This window comes from Thamnophis sirtalis, unplaced genomic scaffold (assembly GCF_051295495.1).
Source record: "Thamnophis sirtalis isolate CommonGarterSnake01/CBP01778 unplaced genomic scaffold, rThaSir2_p1.2 scaffold_2, whole genome shotgun sequence".
In the NCBI taxonomy this organism is placed as follows: Eukaryota; Metazoa; Chordata; class Lepidosauria; order Squamata; family Natricidae; genus Thamnophis; species Thamnophis sirtalis.
The window spans coordinates 129,974,703-129,995,204 of record NW_028261382.1 but is presented as its reverse complement, the minus strand read 5'-3'; the positions used below and the strand labels follow the sequence as shown (position 1 = coordinate 129,995,204).

The following is a 20,502-nucleotide window of genomic DNA, read 5'->3' as shown; positions in this document are numbered from 1 at the left end:
TATCATTAAAATTCATTACTCGGTTTTAATGTCTAGGAGAGGTAATAAATAAAGGTAATAAAATGAAAACTATAGAGCACATTTTTCCAAAGTGTGCATAGAACATCAGAAGCTGTTTTCATTATTGTAAAACATATAATATGGAATAATAGTTTAAACTTATAGCAACATCCCAGTTATTAGGGAGACAAAAATAACTTTGGTAATTGTGAGAGCAGAAAAATACCATTACTGTGAGTTCCCTTTTGTGCATGTATTCAAAAAGAAGCTGGATAGCCATTTGTTAGGGATGATTCAGTTTGAATTCTTAAAATGCTGCAGTTCTTATAAAAGGTTATAAATTTTCTTGCATTTTAAAACACATTAATTCTAAGAGTCTTTCATGGACTTTGCTATGTATTAGACAATGTTAAAGTGTCTTGTAGTTTTTTGCACAAGAGATTCAATATGGCTATCTGCATGGAATCTACAGAATCTACCAGCTTACTGACAACTGGTGAAGAAAGTTATACCCATCATAAATCTTTAACTTTTTAGTTAGTATTTCACTGAAGACTGACGTTGAATGTTTTTAACCTCTTTTATTCCAATGGCAATCAAGTTTTACTGCCTTGGACTTTTACCTCATGTTCAAGGGTTCAAAGTAAAAATGCAACAATAATGGACTTGAAACAGAACTGTAATTTATGTGAATTATAGCAAAAACTTAGATTTAGAATAACTCGTCACTTTGGATGTACACTAATTGGCATACATTAAAATGAACTTTCGTTGCAAACAGCTCTCAAGGGTCACCACCTCCAATATACATTGTAGCAAACTAAGTATTGCTTAACTCTGGAATAACCTGCTTCTGTACCTATACTGAACATACATTACTATTTATCCAAACTTCAGGAACGGGAGTCTGGTTACAGCTCGGGACGGCATGTTCCAGTGGGGGGGGGGGCAAGTCCAGACTTTTCACTTTACAAAGTCACAATTTCTCCTTTTTACTGGACGCGCTGCTTCCTTTCCTTAGTTTCCGCAGTTGCGGCTGCCGCTCGAGAAGCTTGCAGCACCTGTCGCAGGTGCGCGTGGATCACGTGGCTCTGCCGTCGGTCTAGGGAGCCGCGCCAGCTTCCTTCCTTTTAGGCGTTTCTCCGCTTGCGCGACCGGACCAGATTAGGGAATGCGGATAGAGTTGGCCGTCGCTCGTTAGTTCTCGGGGGGGAACAACACAAAACAAAACAAAACAAACCCGAAGAGGGAGAGGTATTCAGGCCGCCTTCCATTAAGACGGTGGCGCTTCGGCGGACCGAAGATGAGCAAAATCCAGAAGTTTTTCAAGGGCGGCGGCGGCGGGTCTGGCTACTCCAAGGGGAAGGGGAAAGGGGGCCCCACCCCGCAGGAAGCTTTGGCGCGGCTGCGGGAGACGGAAGAAATGCTAATCAAGAAGCAGGAATACTTGGAAGCCAGGGTCGCCAAGGAATTGGCCCTGGCTAAGAAATACGGCACCCGAGACAAGCGAGGTGGGTTTTCGCGAGGAAGCAGGCCTTGAATCTGGCAAATCAAGGTGATTAAAAGAGTACCTCGCTGAGACGTATGGGCTTTAGGAAACGAGCCCTCTGAGCGTGAGCGGAGTACAAAACCTCATCGGACAAAAGATCATTCAAACTCTTGGTTTTAGAGAGTTGTCCACGACTTTAAAAAGTATCGTCGTTGTGTTGGTATGGGGAAGGGCAGAAAGTGATTTCGCATTGCAAAATCTTGCCTTAGAGCCGTTTCCTTAACTCCGTGAGAGACTTTAACTTTAGTGTTTGGTTCAGTGGTTTCTTTTTATACACTTTAGAAGTTGGAGGTTGGTCAGTCGTTTTAAATTCTGGTACTTGAATTGCATTGCTTGTACTTAGTTTTAAAATTTGGCTGCAGTTGTTGAAAGATATTTGTGTCACAGTAAGAATTGCCTTTGTTCACCTGACTGAACAAAGTTATAATTTGAGCGCTGGAAATTGGTGTTTTTGTGTCAGTGAGTTCAGATTTGGCTGCTGCTATATTTGAAGCTCACCCTCCCTTTTCACAATCATGTGTGGCTCTACCTAGGATGAAAATGCTTTCTTTCCTATGTATAGTGATTCCTTTCTTGTTTTCACATCTAGTCGGGGATATCAGCCTCAGTGAAATAAATTTAAACACTGAGCTTAAAGGTCTTGTGTGCCCTCTTATTACATTTAAGATATTCCATTGTTGTGTTTAATTCTAAAGGTAATCATAAGATTTTTGCCTTCAGATGGCTTTCAGCAGATGCCACTTTCGAATGCTACCTTGAGGGCTTTATTGTCAGAAATGCTTCCTGTGTTGTTTCCCCATAAATTTATTTCCCAGGAATAGAAACTTACACAAGCAACCTTTCCTCTGAGCAATTTTGAATGCTTCTACCATATATCTTCCCAGATTGCTTTGTATGTGAATTTGATACCTGCTAGAAAGTTTTGATTGTGGATGGTTCAATAAGTTGACAAGCAATTGCAGTAATATAACCTCTCTCTGTTTAATAGTATTCAGAATGAGGTCTTGTTTTTTGAATAAAGCTTTTAAGACTACCTACCAATTACCACATCTGCATTTGTTTGGATCTTGTTTAGGGCATTGCTAATGCTGCCTTTAATGATTCTTATGTAAGAATAGTTGTGCCTTAACAAATCCAACTCACTGAGTAGGACTTATTTCTGAATTGATTGTGTGCCCTTGAGATGTTTTTGACTCCTAGTGTTCACATAGATATATTTCCAACTCATCTGTCCCTAATCTGGCCTTTCAGGTATTCCAACATTCTTTCTAAATAACATTTTTTTCATGATATAAACGAAGTGGAAGTAATGGAACAACTAGGTTTGTAGGATTCAGGTGTGAAATTTTACATGCATGCTTAAAATGTCCCTAGTGTGAAAATTAAGTAATGTAAGAAATTAAGTAATTCATATAAAATTATATAAGTAAATAAATATATCATGACACCTCTCATTTCTGTTTCAAATCACTGGAGTATAACTCCCTCCAAGAAAGGCATCTGTGGGAGTGGGGTATATGGAAAGAGTCAAGGTGGCAGCTGCCATCATAAGATTGAAACTCTGCCTATTTTGTGCATGTGATGAATGTAAAAAATGCATATGTAATATATAGAAAAGGGAGTGAAGCTTCATTTACATATCTGCCATATTACATAGATTTTTTTTACCTCTGTCGCTTTCATCAATCTTCTTTTAAAGTAAAGAGTTGCAAAGCCTAACATTTAAAAAAATTGGAAGATAATGTTGAAATTGGGGAAATAAACAGTGATTTAATGATATGATTAAGGATGATGTTGGACTGTCTCACTCATGGGCTAATGGCAAAGTCATTGGGACAGGAAAGAAAAAAAATCATCAGCGTATATTTGTATTGTGGTTAATGTGCAATCAGGAAAAAACATGAAATAGATATGTTTTGAAATAACTCATTGTCATTTACATCATTCTACTAAAGTAGCCGTGTAAAGGTGCAATATTATGGTTCTCAGGGCAGTATGGGGATGCTGCAACGATCATAAGGGTGAAAAATGGTTATTTCACTGATGTAAGTTCTCACAGTCATTAAACAAATGGTTGTAAGTGTATAGTTTTTAAAAATAGATTTATTTAGCTTCTCATTAAAGTGGAATCAATGCTTTTGTTATATTGAACCAGGGGGTTGGACTAGAAGACCTCCAAGGTCCCTTCCAACTCTGTTATTCTGAAGGTAGTTGTAGTTATAGTTGTAGTTTATTCAATTTGTATGCCGCCCTATTTCCGAAAGACACAGGGCCGCTAACAACCAAGGGGGGAAGGGGATACAAATAGGACAATAAAGACAAACAGATTAAAATACAGCAACAGTCAACATTCAAGTGGGGCTGGAAATTCATCAGCCCCAGGCCTGCCGGAACAACCAGGTCTTAGTGGCTTTGCGGAAAGCCGGAGGGTGGTGAGGGTCCGGATGTCAACGGGGAGATCGTTCCAGAGGGCCGGAGCAACCACAGAGAAGGCCCTCCCCCGGGGAGTTGCCAGTCGACACTGGCTGGCAGATGGAATTCGGAGGAGGCCTAGTCTGTGGGATCTGATAGGTCATAGGGAGGTAATTGGCAGGAGGCGGTAGCTAGCAGAGCATTGTTGCAAGCCATTTTTATAATATACAATTATATAAAATTTAGAACACACTTCCTGAAACTATTTTTATTGGCTAGCAAGAATGGATCTGCAAACACAGAAAAAGAAGCTGTAGAGTTCTAATTTTAGATTACATTTCATCCCAACTGAAAGCAGAAACTATGTGACACTATATTATAAAATGGTAATCAATTTAGTTTTAACAAGCAAGCTTGGTTGGTTTTTAACTATACACTGTCCACAATAATTCAGTCAGGGAGATAGATGGTACCTGCATTGACAAATAAAATAATTATTTGCCCTCTCAGGATAGAGGGAAAATTCTAATTGTGTAGTGGGAAGTCTGAGATATTTCTTGCATGCCTCTTGGTGATTTGTGTCCTAATTCAGAAAGGCCTGATTTTAAAAACTCTTAAGAGGATCTCTTCTGGGATTGGACAGGGCAAGAGAGCAAAGTCTTGGATTCAAGACTTCCCAGTTGCCTTCATTCTTTTGAGTCCTTTTTTTTTGAGCTCTAAAATCCACCTCAACCATGATCACCAAAATCTAAAGGTATGGTTTCCTGCCGTATAAGATGAGAAAACCATAATAAAGCTACAGCAGGAGTTTTTTTTTTTTTTAAAAAGAAAGGTAGGAAAAGTATGCTGAACATTGGCCTTGTCAGCTGTCTGTGTAGCAAAATAATATATTTGTTTATGTGTTTTTCAGTTATCATTTTGTGTTACGTCTATATGCATTATGCTGAAAAACACTAGGTGCACTACATATAAACTTCATTGGGTCACATGACCTTGAGGAAAGAATGGGGAGGGCTTAGAATGATGCAGAGTCACAGCCCAGTTGTGTTTCCATAGAGAATTTTTTTCAGGATTATTTTGTCACAAGCCCAATGGTTGTGTTTTGCTGATTTTCTCTCCACACCAAATTTGGTTCCATTCAGTTCTAAATATATGGTGCAGACAGAGTCCCAACCCCCTTTACATAATTTATTTTCAGCTTTAGTTAGAACAACTTACATGTTCAACTTTAATATAATCAAACATCTACAGCTTCTCCTATCCCAGGTCAATAGGTGGACAGAAATGTCAAATCCAGTCTGAACATCTGGTTGACTATGCAATGAATCATAATAACAATAATGGATAGTCCCATCAACTTTTTCGGGTTGATATTGACCACTTTGGAAAATCGTGCCCTAAAGAATGGATAATATTATAACATCCAAGCTCCTGAAGGGAGAACAAGAAGCAATGGATGAAACTAATCAAGGAGAGAAGCAACCTAGAACTAAGGAGGCATTTCTTGACAGTGAGAACAATTAACCAGATATTGATTACAGCCCCAAGAAAACGTTAATTGTTTGAGAGAGTGCTGCAGTTTGAAGACAAGAGTGTTATTATTACTGGTAGATTATGCTATAATTACAAAGGAAAGTCTGAGTGGGCAAACCTACATCCAAGAAAAACAATATTTACTTGTGTGAGTATGTTTATGTGTATAACTATATTAAAAAGTGACATAGTAAATTGCTTTTGGTAAACTTCAGGAAAATTCTCCAATGGTGATAGCAAGACAGCTGTGAGTGAATGTGTTGCAAACCTCTTGATGTTGATTAGCATCCAAGTGTATGATGACATTGCCATGACTTCATCCTATTTGAAGTTGAGTAACAACAGAGTAGTTTCAAGTTACTACAGAACAAGCCTGGCTGTATGTTCACAAACAGAGATTGCAAAGTAGAAAGCTGGGTAGCAAAATATTTCTAGTTGCCACTTTTCTCCTAATTTTTTCCAGTCAATCTGCAGACTTTAAATATGTGAACAGAGAAAATACTTCATTGAATTCTCATTATAAAAGGCCTGATTGCCCTCTTCATTTATATCATTGTAGTATAAAATCCAATTTCAATCAGTTGGTCCAGAATGCAGCCGCGCGAGCGATATCAGGTGTACCTAGATACACCCATGTTACACCTATCCTCCGCGAACTGCACTGGCTTCCTATTGGTCTCCGAATGCGCTTCAAGGTGCTGGTTATCACCTTTAAAGCCCTACATGGCCTAGGACCCGGATATCTACAAGACCGCCTCCTGCCACATACCTCCCAACGGCCGATAAGATCTCACAGGCTGGGCCTTCTCCGGGTGCCGTCGGCCGGACAATGCCGGCTGACGACCCCTCGGGGGAGGGCCTTCTCTGTAGCTGCTTCAGCCCTGTGGAACGATCTACCCGCAGAGATCCGGACCCTTCCCACACTCTCGGCCTTCCGAAAAGCCACTAAAACCTGGCTGTTCCGGCAGGCCTGGGGCTGTTGACCCCATGAACGAGATCCAGCCCCACCTAGGTTGAGTATATGGTGTGTTGCTTTTAAATCTGTTTGCTCTTTCCCTATATTTTAACTTTTTATTTTTACTCTTCTACTTTGTAAGCCGCCCAGAGTCCTACGGGATTGGGCGGCATATAAATTTATTAAATTACAATTACAATCCAAGATGAAGATACTTAAATAGATTTTTGGGTGCCACGTAAAAGTCTTGTTAACTGCTGACTCTCATTTGCTTATGATGTGGGAGATTCAGCTTTGGATCATTATAACAGTGGTACAAGATTTAGCTTTGATACTCCTACATCTTTTCTATCATTTTTCACCCAAGACAAAAATGGGTAAATATTAACATCTATTATTTTCTACTTTTTGAGAAAGAACGACTTTAGTTAGGAACACAGAACAAGTACCTGAATTGTGGTCATGTGACTGCAGGGATGTGCAACTGTTGTATGTACAAAGACCTGTAATATGTCACTATTCAGTGGTGTCATAAGTTTGACTGGTCACTTAAATTAATGGTTTTAGTTGAGGATTATTTGTATAAGTCTACCTGCTAACTGCTGCTATTTCCTTCAGCTTTCCAACCTTCTATTCAAATGCTTTTGGTATCTAGCAGTTTATTACACTGTTTTGTTTTAGCTTCCACGTTCTTGTTGTTTTTATTGTAGTCAGTTTTCTTATACATTGCCTAGAAATTATAGAAATTGGGTGGTAATATAAATACCTTAAATATGTTTTTTCCAAAATTATTTTTCTAGTTTTAGCAAGTGTTGCATTTTTGAGACGAGAGAAGGTAAAATGAATGTATTGTTGTTATTATTTATGGAGATTCTCAGTCATCACGGTTGTCTCAAAGGTGCTTTTTAAAGAGGCAACTGAACTTTCCTGGGTTTTTTTTTGAAGATGTTTTGCTTCTCATCCAAGAAGTTTCTTCAGCTCTGATTGGATGGGGAATGGAAGGATTTATACTCCTTGCAGACTAGTCATTTGCATTTTTTAGAGTCATTGAGGCTACTTGGAAGTTTATCTGTGTCATCAGGGTCACCTGAGCAAATGGATGTGGAGTCTTCTTGGAACTGCTGAAAGGACTGTGTTGTAGACTGGAGATAAGAGTCCAGTTGTTTTTAGTTTGGTGATAATTGAAAACATAAAAACTTTTGAATTATGGATGAACTATGATTTAAATCATTATCATTTTAGTTTTCCTTTATGTAATTATCTTTAAATCACTAACAATCTTGCAAACTAATTTTATAGCAGCCTGTATAGGTGGCACATATGAGACACTCACAGCACAAGCATTATAAGAATACATAGTTTCATAGGTGAGGACTATAGCCCATCCACCATTTTTAAAATTCAATTACATATACAGTGTTTAAATAATTAAAGAGGTTCTGTGTTATGTCTTATGAAAACATTGGTTGGCAGGAACAAGGCCTTTTTATTTTATAAACTACAAAATTCCAGAATCTCCTTTCAAGATATAGCTTAATTTTCACTTGATACAATTTTTACAGGTAGAATTAAAAACTGTCCATTAATTTTCAATATTCTATTTAGTTAGTTTTAGGAAAGCATGAAATAAATGGAATTTAAACTTGCAAATATTAATGGAAACTGGAGAATTACATGTCTGTTTATGTAAAGGAACTTTTTGTCCTTCCTCTCTGGAAAACCTGTTGCTGTGTTGGCAGTCCTCCCAGAAGAGTTGATAAGTGCGCTATTTCCTAGGGATTGACATAAGGTACGGTAGTTTCTCACTCTGCACTCTGCATAAAATCAGTATGGATTTTATTGTGGGAAAGAATATTTTCACTGTGATCTGGGTGAAGACTATTAAGGTTATTTGCTTTTCTTTTATATTATTATATTTTTTTTAAATCCCATCAATTCAAAATGTATGTTATTTAGAGTATTTGTAGTTAAAGCAGCCTATAGTACTAAACAAATAACAGTAATTAAATATTATGGGGATTTAGGACGTTTTGCCATATTTGCAGAAATTAATGAAATAATGATTTTTTTTAAATCTTTCATGGCATCTGCCTTCTATTATGTCATGAACAAAGCATTGATTATAGTTATAATTGTAGTTTTAATGTACGGAATTATTTGGGCAAAAAACCCCCCATTGATCTCATTTTCTTAACTGGAGAAGTACCTAAAATGTCTATAAATATATGTATCTCTACAGTAAATCCTGTTTTTTCTTGATACTCATTTTTTTAAAGAAAAAGTTTATGTCAGAAAATATATACACACATGCACTACGAAAATCTTTAAATTTTATAATGTAAATCATAATCTTATACACTGTATAATTTTATAAACTTTATAAAAGTTAAAGATTTTCAGAAGGTCACAAATCACTGGTTTAAAACAAAATTATGTAGAATTATGACCTGTGGCATTATGTTTATTTCAGATTAGTCTCTGATTCTCCTTATCTGGCTTTCTACTTTTTCTGACTGTTTGGAGTGGGGAATCTTCTTTTTCCAGTCTCAGAGTTTCTCTGATGTAAGTTTATTTCCAGTACTGACAAATCTAGGGGTTAGGACTTGGTTATGTTGCTAGTCCAATAAACAAGACATGCACATTTACCATATAAATAAAGTAGTGGTATTGTCAAAACTTAGACTAATGTTTCTCCATATCAACAACTTTCAGATGGGAGTTGAAGTCCGCAGCACGTTTGAAAGTTGCTGAAATTGAGAATCATTGCCTTAGTACAGTGTTTTTCAACCTTTTTTGTGCAAAGGCACACTTTTTTCATGAAAAAAATCACGAGGCACACCACCATTAGAAAATGTTAAAATTTTTTAACTCTGTGCCTATATTGACTATATATAAAGTAATTCTCCCACGGCACACCTTACACTATGTCACGGCACACTAGTGTGCCACGGCACAGTGGTTGAAAAACACTGCCTTAGTAGACCATTGCTGTCAGATCATACTTGTGGTGACTCTGAATTCAACAGTTCAGTTTTTGACTTTGCAATGCTAATATGTTCATTAACTGGTATTAAACTTTGGAAACCTTGAGGATAGTATTTATTGCATAAAAGCAAAATAGTTGTATATTCTTATCCATTTATAGTTCAAAACGGAGTGGCAATATGGCACTCCTGTTTCACACAAAATGATACTTGTGGTCCAATTACAATTTCTAAAATTAAATTTACACAAGTCATGGAGCTAATATGTGAGATCAGGGAACGTTGTGTTCCCTAAAAAGAACTACAGTTGTTTTCAAGTTAAAGCAGTCTACCATTTATTTCTAAATATTTTGAAGTCACAAGTTAAGTACTGTAATGCTTTGGGAAAATGTGACATGACCTCAGGACATGTGGTAGTTGTTTACCCGGTCCAATAGGACTAAAAAACTCTTGAAGTTTAGAATTCTCATACTTTGGACCCTAGAAACCTAGGAGTTCCATTGATTCTCCATTATTTTTGAGTGATGGCTATAGTCACATTTCACTCATCTTTCCAGTTTTTAAATGTGAATGGAGGCAATATTTCTGCACACCAGTGTTTGTCATAAGCTGTTGTACTTTTGCAATCTCTCCCTCCCCCCCCCCCCAAATGAGATGCTCAACAGGGGTGGGTTCTGGCCGCCATTACTACCGGATCGGTAGTAAACAAATTTGCATGTGCACACGCATTTTCATTTGCAACAATCTGCACATGTGCACAATCTTAAAAAAACAATAAAAATTATATTTTTAAAATGATTGTTCTGCGCATGTGCAGAACAGAAAATCAAGATGGCGCCGCCGATCATAGAACCGGTAGGGTCACATGTCTGCCGGAGTTACTACCTATTTGGCCGAAACGGACCGAATAGGTAGGAACCCACCTCTGATGCTCAAGGATGCTAGAATTTGGCTTTTTTTGGGGAGGAAGGGTTCTATTGTCACTTTTATAGAATGGAGAAAAAATTCAAAATAACTTTGTAACAAAGAGATATGTTCCATACAGAAATTGTGCATCTAATACATATCCAAGATATTTTCAGCTTTTAGCTAGCTGCTTCTCTATATCTCTGTCTCTGTTACAAACTGCTTCTCTGTTATTTCTTCTTGCTCTCTCTCTATGCCTCCGCATCTATACATGGCCATTATCACAGAACAATCTTTTTTTTGTAATTGGGAGCGGGGCTGTTACTAAATTTGTTATGTTGATTAACAAAATTCCACTCAGCCCCAATAAGGAAATTTATTTATTTATTAAATTTACATACTATCCATCTTGCTATCCAAAATGATCTTGGATTCTTCTTCCCCTCCATTTGTTTCAAAGGTAACCTGATGCCTTGAGTCACTATAGCTAATGGGAAGAGATTATATTGGACCTCTATTCTAAAATATATGGTGGAGACCACATCTCTTAACGTTTACCTTGTACAACCAAATATATTGCTGATTGATTTATAGCAGTAATTTTATTGTTAAATAGTAAAAAGTTAATAATATAATACAATGCCTTTCAGAAGGAAGAACAATTAACCTGCTTTGAATCACCAAATTCTTTTGCTATTGTAGTAAGCTGAGAAAATGGTTTTCAGTTGGGTGGGTGTCCTGATAGATTTTCCAACTCTGTTTATTTAGTTTTACTGAATTTGCTTGCTCATTAAAAGTGGCAATCTGTCTCTGGTTTTTTGTTAAGAATTAAATCAGCCATATCGGTATCTTTTGCATTGGCTTATGAGATACTTTCCCCTGTTCTTACTTCCCCAGCTGCACTGCAGGCACTGAAGAGAAAAAAGAGGTATGAAAAACAGTTGAGCCAAATTGATGGGACTCTTTCCACTATTGAATTCCAGCGGGAGGCTCTTGAAAATTCCTACACAAATACAGAAGTGTTCAAGAATATGGGCTATGCTGCTCAAGCCATGAAAAAAGTACACGAAAATATGTAAGTGGAAAATATTGTCAAACCCCACAGAAAATAACCTTAACTCTTACATTTACACCTATTTGGTGGGTTCCTTTCTTACATAAGAATTGAGATGTTTCATTCTTGTATATGATGCTAAGGTTTATCATCAGGTATAGATAAAGTTGCTAGGATTTTACTGTTATACTTTAATCTAAAATTTAATTCTTTTCTTGGATTTACCTGTCTTGCAGCAGGTTAAGATTAGTATGGCCTGAACCATATAGATCATTGCAAGCTGTTCATATTGTTTCAACTGAAATTTCTGCACAACATTATTAATTGGCATTTCCCCCCTTTTTTACTGCCTTTCTCCAACTTGAATATACCTGAAGTTAAATGGACTTCAAATTCCAAAATTCTTCTGCTACAATGATAATTCTTTACAATTGCGGAAGTTGAAATTTGTTCATCTGGAAGGTATGCACTCTGGAGAAATAGAATCTTCCAGAAATCTTCTGAACATTTGGGTCCTTCTGTAAACCAGTTCAGCCATTCCAAAAATAGCACAGTGACTTTTCATAAATTGATTCTCAAAACTAGAAACAGTTCATGATATTCTGGACATGAAACATAACTGTTTTATGGCTTGATCTTCTCTAGGACACCATGTTTAAGTTCCCAAATAGAGTTCCCCAAATCTCCAATATGCAAACTGCTTGAAAACTGATTGGGATTGCTCCTTTTGTACATATCTGTTTTACTTATATTATTCTATTACTCTATTTACTACTGTTTGTAAGCAGTTGAAGGACTTTTATAGAATTTAAAGCCCTTATGGAATTTGAAACTTGAATACTGGAAGAAATTTTCCTGTAACGTTAACCTTATCACAGGGTAAATTGGTCTTGGATGGGCTCTTAAATGCCCTAATAAGCCGGATAATGGCTTAGAAAGAGTGAGAGTTTATTTATTATGCTTCATTTTATTGAAGTGTTTTATTAAATTAGATAACTTATATCTTTGCTATTTTTCTAGTCTTTTAATATTCCTCTCCCCAAAATTTAAATTTCTATTTTGCTGTTGCTTTTTGTTTTGATGATTGATTTTTATGAAAATCTCAGAATTTTACTGGAATCCACTATGCCATCCTATCCATATGCAAATTGAGTAAAGAATTCCTTCTTTCTTCTATCCTTAGGGACTTGGACAAAATTGATGACATGATGCAAGATATCACTGAGCAACAAGATATTGCCCAAGAAATCACAGAGGCTCTCACAAGAAGAGTTGGTGATGACTTTGATGAGGTATGTTTTGACATCTAAGAAGAAAAAATGGCCCTTAATATTACTGCTAATTTTAAATTTGCTATAATTGTTGTCTAGCTCTTTTCTAAGCGCTTCAACATTTTTCCTTCAACGCAGTCGAATTCTCAGATGACCGAAGAGACATTTGTTCAGAAATAATCTGTACTGTCTTGAATAAAATATTCAAAAGAGAATGCAAATTGCTATGTCAAAACAATGCAAATACATAATCTCTTTTGCTATGACAAAAATCACTAGATTTCTGACATATTGGATGGAATCTACATACCGTATATACTCAAGTATAGGCCGACCCGAATATAAGCCGAGGCACCTAATTTTACCACAAAAAACTGGAAAAGTTATTGACTCGAGTATAAGCCTAGGGTGGGAAATGCAGCAGCTACCGGTAAATTTCAAAAATAAAAATAGATACCAATAATGTTTTTGAATATTTATTTCAAAGAAAAACAGTAAACTAGCGGTGTATTCAATGAAATACTTCACTCACCTCATGATGCTGATGTCCCGCTGTGATGATGATGTCCCGTGCAGCCGCGGGAGCGATGTCCCGCCTCCTATGACACACGGCACAGTGATTCCTATCATTGGATCACTGTACCAGAGGAGGTGGGACATTGCTATGTGGCTGCTTGCCATAACAAGGAGGAGGTGGGACATCGTTGCAGAGCGGCAGGAGGGGGAGGAAGGGGAATCGTAAGACAGCCCTGCATTACATTAGAACGTGAGGAGGGGGGATGGTGCGGTGCGCGCTGCGCGGCAAACTGACACAGAGGGAGGGGAAACTCACAGGGGCACTGGGCCATTCACGAGTGTCACCCAGCGGCATGGCCCCGCCCCTTTTTCTCCTCCATTTCGGGCAAATTTTTCACTGACTCGAGTATAAGCCGAGGTGGCTTTTTTCAGCCCAAAAAGTGGGCTGAAAAACTAGGCTTATACTCAAGTATATACAGTAAGTAGTAGCAATGTGTGGTACATTCCTAATTTTATCCTAGCTAGTCAGTGATGCCTCCTTCTAGTACACTGCATTGTCCTCATCTGGCATTCAGACAAGCTGTGTACCATTGCATGCAAGGAAGGAAGATAACAATCAAGCTACTATGTTTTTGTCTATTTCCATTTTCACCACACTTGCAGACCAGCACTTCTGTTTTAAGGGCCTCATCTCTAGGTTGTATTTCAAGCCAGAAAATATAAGAATTTCCCTATTTTAGCTTATGAAGAAGGTAATGAAAAGTGGACTACAAGATGGACTCCTCTTCTTTGTATCTTGTGATGAATAACTCTTGGCACACTTCAAGAGGTCTTGTTCCATTCTTCTTTCCCCAATTTTCTGTTTTTGCCTTCATTATGAACACATTTAGTAGTAAATATGCTGAGTATACATTGAGCTATTTGGAGTGGAATTCATTAATATAATTTAAATTGAGTAATCTTCTATCACTAACTGAAGCAATTATCAGCATATATCAATAGCTTCTCCTTTTACAAAACCGGAAAGACTGAAGCCATTGAGCCATTTTTGGATAGTAGAATGATCACAAAATAGAGCAACTCTTTTTTTAAACACTTGTAGCCTTTTTTGTAAACCATATTTTGTATTCAACTAGTCAATTACAATAATATAATTTTGATATTTTTGATGTTATTTTATTTTATTCTTATCAACCAATAGCTAATTAAAATATTTGGTTAAGATCTTGTCAGGTGCAAAAAAACAAATACACTCATAAGATAACAGAATGGAAGTTTTATTCATACACAAGAATCTGGTCAATTAATGGTCAGGACTAAATTGGCACTAGATAAGGATCAATGAAATTCAAGGGGGACTGGACTTGGGTATCTTATGGCAATGCAAGGATTATAAACTGATGACATGTTTAATTCTGCCCATCAGTTCTGCCTTTTGTTCTACAGATTTCCAATAAAATTTATTTGTCCTAAAAATATCCATTTATATAGGTCCCTGGCATGCTGAAAACCCAAAATAAAGTTTATTTTATAAAGTTTGTATAGGCAACTGTAATTAGAAGTTCTTTTTTATTGTTTATTAAAATATAACCTGGCAATTTTTAACATTTCAGGATGAACTATTGGCAGAATTAGAAGAACTGGAGCAAGAGGAACTCAATAATAAGATGAAAAACGTTCATTTGCCAAGTGTCCCAGCTAACCCATTGCCTTCTCATCCTGGTAAATTGCTTTCTTATATTAATTAGTCTGTTATGAAAATAGGCTAAATAAATATTGAAGAGAAAAGGAACAATCACAGAAATTTAATATACCTGGATATAATAGTAGCTATCTTGACACATAAGAGTGATACAAGTTCTTGATGTGATTGAGGAGTACTTATGACTGGTTCTCATAGTTGTTGTAGTTGCAGTGCCCCCATGGTCACCTGGTCCCAATTTGGACATCTGACAACCAGCTGACAATTGTGACATCACAGCATTCTGTGTCATGTAATTACCATTTGCAAACTTCACTCCCAGCTTTCAACAAGCAAAGTCAGTAGAGAAGCTGGCAGAAAGTTTGGTGATCACTTGACTACAGAATACTGCTATTGCATGGGATTTGCTCAATAATGGCAACTGGAACTGCTATCATCAGCTGGTACAGTCACATGATGTGCATTCCTTGCTTAGCAATGGCTTTCTCAGTTCCAATTACAGTTGGTAAGTGAGGACTACTAATAGTAATTGGACTTTGGTGAAAGAATACATTGTACACAAAGTGTACATTTGGCGATAGCCGAAGCTGAACTTGGATTTGGTCATCTGGATTCAAGTCTTATGATCTGATGTAAAACTATGCAACCAATTCTTATTGAATACCATGTTTCCCCAAAATAAGCACTTCGCCTTATTTTCGGGGTGGTCTTATTATTTTTGAGAGGCAGAAGGCGATGAGGTGGTCATGACTGCTGCCGGGTTGCAATACTTTTGGGGAGGGCTTATTTTTGGAGGGAGGGCTTATTTTACCGCATATGCTCAAAAACCTGATAGGGCTTATTATACAAGGAGGGCTTATTTTCGGGGAAACAAGGTAGATCTACTGAAGCCATCCCTTTACAAGCGTCTTGTAAACTATGTCTCTTAATTTTTAGCCACAATGCCTGTAATCCAAATATTAAATCTTTCCAGAGATAGCAAAACTGTATCTTTGTTGTTCCAGTATGCTGAACAATTATTATCTTTTGTTACAGCGTCTTCAAAGAAGAGGGTGGAAGATGATGAAGATATGCAGCAACTGGCAGCATGGGCATCTTAACAGCAATTTCTCACTGGCTTCAAGGGAATACTATGGGAATATCATGGAAGGACTTCATGGAATAATGCTTATGTTTTACACAGAGCGTAGCTGTGTGGAATCTTGACCAAAATTGGTCTCTGGTGGAATATGTGTATATATTTTATATAGTCTTGTATATATTATTTTGGGTTTTTTTGTTTTTTTTAAAGCCAGCATTCTCAACTATAATTTTACTCCTTCAGGTATATCTCCAGACATACCATTTTTATGCTAAAGAAATTAGATGACAAGCAAGACTGAATTTTAAATAATGTTATCCTTCTTAGCTGATACTTTTTTAACGCACAGAACACGTTGAGGTTGCAAAACCTATTGGTGCAATAGTGAGTATTATAGTGGTTTGAAAGCGTATTAAAATTGGCTTGGTTTTGGAATCTCATTTTCCAAACAAAATTATTAAAACCCATGGTCCATAGATCTGCACTGAGTTTTTTTGTTTTCTGTGGTTCTTCTATAATGCCAATGGCTTGTTCAGAGTACAAAACAGAAATGATTTTGTACCTTAAAAACTAAGATGATGAAAATGGACCTCTGTTGAAAGAGAGAGGGGATGCATTCCCTATGCCTGTGATGGTGAACCTGTGGCACGCGGAGCCATTTCTTAGGGCATGCGAGGCGTTGCCCTATCAGCTCCGCATGCTGGCCAATTGATTTTGCCCTTCATTTTCGGCTGTTTTTTGCCCTCTGTAGGTTTCCCTGAAGCCTCTGGAGGGAGAAAAACGGCCCTACAGGCAAACCCGAAGTCAGAAAATAAGCAGTTTTCAGCCTCCGGAGGGCTTGTGAGGGGACAGGAGAGGCTGTTTTTGCCCTCCCCAGGCTCCTAGAAAGCCTCTGGAGCCTGGAGAGGGCAAAAAAACAGGTCCACTGTGCCATCGCATGCCAAAAATGGGGAGGGTGGGAGTTCCCATGTGCATGCATGGGGGGGGTGTTGCACGTGCATGGGCGGGAGGAGGGCAGGTGTGCACACGATCCCCCCCCAATACTCCCCTGCTTTTGGCATGCAGTGGCAAAAAGGTTAGCCATCACTGCTCAATGCAAAGAGCAGGACTAAAATAAGTGAATTAAAACTAGAAGAAGTGGGTTCAAGGTAGATGTCAGGAGGACCACAATAACAGACAAGCTGTCATAGAAGTGATGAGGTTTTTTCCCCAGTGAAGTTCTTCAGCGGAGGTGGGTGAACACCTATCAGATCTTGCACTAAATAGGTAACATCTTATGATCTTTCCAGTTCTGTTGTTCTGTGAGAGATCATCAGAGAAGGAAGAGTGTTATAGATCCATTACCAGCTGTGTTTAGATGATTCGTATGCCTTGAAATTGGTTGCTCCAGGAGCAGTTCAAAAAATCGATTGACTTTCAGGTTATAATTCTAAGAAGTCTCAGGGATGAGATTCCACTGGTCATGTGGGAGCTAGAATAATTGATTTTCCTACCCCGCTTTTAATGGATTGGGAATTAGTGATTCTGAACTATGTTATATCATGGTTAGTTGTTTTTTTTTAAAGTTTCCCCTGCCTACATAAGTCATTAGAAAACTTAGAGTCCATCACTTCTATCTTATCCCACAGGCACTTAAAACTAATCTAGAATATTTATATTTTATCAAGAGCCTACTTAATCACTGAATATAAAAGGTGATAGAGGCATGAAATCTAGTGCATCCAGGGAAACTATGATGCACTATGCAGTCTAAAATATACTGGAGATATGATTTGGTTTACTCAAATTTAGTAGCACCAAACTTTTACTGATTTTTCTGTAAGTTAGATTAATTTGATTTTATAAAAGGGAAAAAAGTAGAATGATTTTTTTTTACCAGCAAGTAATAATTGAGTTTATTAGCCTCTTTAAAAATAGGAGATCATTATTCAATAAATCAGATGGATTACATTCAAGTAATGTGTGCTGGATTCATGCATGTTTTCTTGATGGCAGACAAGACAAGTATCTTGTTAAGTAGAAAAACTGTAATACCTTATGATTGTAGTTTTTAAACAAACTTTATTCATTCTATTTCTTCATTTTTTGGTTTGAATAGTATAGTTCTCTAAATATACCGCTTTGGTCGCATTGACCGATGACCTCTGGAGAGCCAGGGACGGAGGCTTCGCCTCCATCCTGGTTCTCCTTGACCTCTTAGCGGCTTTCGATACCATCGACCATGGTATCCTTCTGCGACGACTGCGGGAGGTGGGGGTGGGAGGCACTGTTTTGCAGTGGTTCTCCTCTTACCTCTCGGACAGGTCGCAGTCGGTGTTAGTTGGAGGGCAGAGATCGACCCCTAGGCCCCTAACATATGGGGTGCCGCAGGGTTCGGTCTTGTCCCCCCTACTTTTCAACATCTACATGAAACCGCTGGGCGAGATCATTCGGCGGCACGGGATAAAATACCACCAGTATGCGGACGATACTCAGTTGTATCTGTCCGCCCCGTGCCAACTCAATGAAGCGGTGGACGTGATGAACCAGGGACTTGAAGCTGTTAGGGACTGGATGAGGGCTAACAAACTCGTGCTCAACCCAGATAAGACCGAGTGGCTGTTATGTTTCCCTCCCACCAATCCGGCAAGTATTCCACCTCTCAGGCTGGGGAGTCAAACATTATACCCCTCAGACAGGGTCCGCAACTTGGGAGTCCTCCTGGACCCACAGCTGACTTTTGAACACCATTTGTCAGCTGTGACCAGGGGGGCATTTGCCCAGGTTCACCTGGTGCACCAGTTGCGCCCCTACCTGAACCGGGAGGCTCTCACAACAGTCACTCGTGCCCTTGTGACCTCTAGGCTGGAGTACTGCAATGTGCTCTACATGGGGCTGCCCTTGAAGAGTATTCGGCGACTTCAGCTAGTCCAGAATGCAGCCGCGCGAGCGATTGTGGGTGCACCTCGCTTCACCCACATAACACCTATCCTCCGCGAGCTGCACTGGCTCGTGACCCGTCAAAAGCGCGGACGGCAAAAGCGCGATCGACAAAATCGCGCCTTTGACGTCATCACAGCGCGACGAAAAAGATCGAAAAATTCAAATAAAAATTAATAAAAATTAAATTAAAGCAAGCCGATTCACATAAAGGTAAGGGTTAGGGTTAGGGTTAGGGTTAGGGTTAGGGTAAGGGTTAGGGTTAGCTTTAGAGCGTTAGCGTTAGCGTTAGGGTTAGGATAAGGGTTAGCGTTACGTTTTTCGTTACTTTAACGGTTAGGTTTAGGGTTAGGTTTAGGGTTAGGTTAAGAGTTAGGGTTAGGGTTAGGTTTAGGGTTAGGTTTGGGGGGGTTAGGGGAAGGTTTTAGCTTTATTTTTACATTTTTTCGATCTTTTTCGTCGCGCTGTGATGACGTCACAGCGCGCTTTTGTCGAGCGCGATTTTGTCCTACGCGCTTTTGTGGTGGAACCGCACTGGCTACCTGTCGATCTCCGGGTGCGCTTCAAGGTGCTACTTGTCACCCATAAAGCCCTACATGGTAGTGGATCTGGGTACTTGAGAGACCGCCTACTGCCAATTACCTCCACGCGACCTATTAGATCTCATCGATTAGGCCTCCTCCGAGTTCCATCTGCCGGTCAATGCCGACTGGCAACTACGCGGAGGAGAGCCTTCTCGGTGGTAGCTCCGACCCTATGGAACGATCTCCCCGTGGAGATTCGTACCCTCACCACCCTCCAGACCTTCCGCACAGCCCTCAGAATCTGGCTATCCCGTCAGGCCTGGGGCTAAGACTGTAACCCGCCCGAATGGTATGAATGTTGTGTTTTTTAATTATGTATTGTCTTATATGTTAAAAAGTTTGTCTCCCCTTCCCTCTTGGATTGTGAGCCGCCCTGAGTCCCCCCAGGGAAAAGGGCGGCATATAAATAAACTTCTATCTATCTATCTATCTATTTCAAAACAATAATTTATACGTTTATCTATCTTCTTTAAAAAAATCCGGGAAACCAATTATATGAAGAAGTTTTAAATTTCTCAAAATAATAAAGTTCCAAAATTATTATGTATGTCAACATTTTTTTTCATTCTTGAAATTAGTCTCTGTATATGCAACTTTTTTTCCTAGCCCCTCTCCCTTTTGAATTTTAATGTAAGATGACATTACTGTTATTTTCTTGGAATATAAAAGATTTAAGTATTCTTGTAAGTATTAAATTGTGCAATTTAAAATCTGACATTGTTTTTTTACAAGAAACATATTCCACAAAAGAAATATATATGCAGGACATTTATTATTATGTATCTTTGTGGAAATTCAACATGTACTAGGTCTATAGGGTCTCTGATTTACTGTTCTAATCATAAAACAATAAGTGATACAGAACAATTTTTAACAATGATCATTAAATAACCCTACTGAATGTAGGGTCTAAGGATTATCCAGATATATCACACAGGATGTTTTACATCTTTTTACTTTAGTAGAGGAGATCAGATAGTTTCTTTATTACATCACAATGTTATTCCACCTAAATTTAATTCTTGAAATGGAAAAC

The 20,502-nt window shown here is 38.4% G+C and overlaps 1 protein-coding gene across 1 annotated transcript; it reads left to right on the top strand.

Annotated features, from left to right (window-relative positions):
* Positions 1 to 963: 963 nt before the first annotated feature.
* CHMP4C (charged multivesicular body protein 4C) lies at positions 964 to 17,135 on the top strand. The gene is made up of 5 exons (XM_014064976.2): positions 964 to 1,511; positions 11,237 to 11,414; positions 12,577 to 12,685; positions 14,794 to 14,902; positions 15,918 to 17,135. The coding sequence occupies exons 1-5, from the start codon at positions 1,304 to 1,306 to the stop codon at positions 15,980 to 15,982; spliced, it is 669 nt and encodes a 222-aa protein (XP_013920451.2). The 5' UTR covers positions 964 to 1,303; the 3' UTR covers positions 15,983 to 17,135.
* Positions 17,136 to 20,502: the final 3,367 nt, after the last annotated feature.

Coding starts and splice junctions, on each gene's coding strand:
- CHMP4C (XM_014064976.2), top strand. CDS start 1,304: ATGAGCAAAATCCAGAAGTTTTTCAAGGGCGGCGGCGGCGGGTCTGGC. Junction 12,686..14,793: donor TTGGTGATGACTTTGATGAG/GTATGTTTTGAC, acceptor TTAACATTTCAG/GATGAACTATTGGCAGAATT. Junction 14,903..15,917: donor CCCATTGCCTTCTCATCCTG/GTAAATTGCTTT, acceptor CTTTTGTTACAG/CGTCTTCAAAGAAGAGGGTG.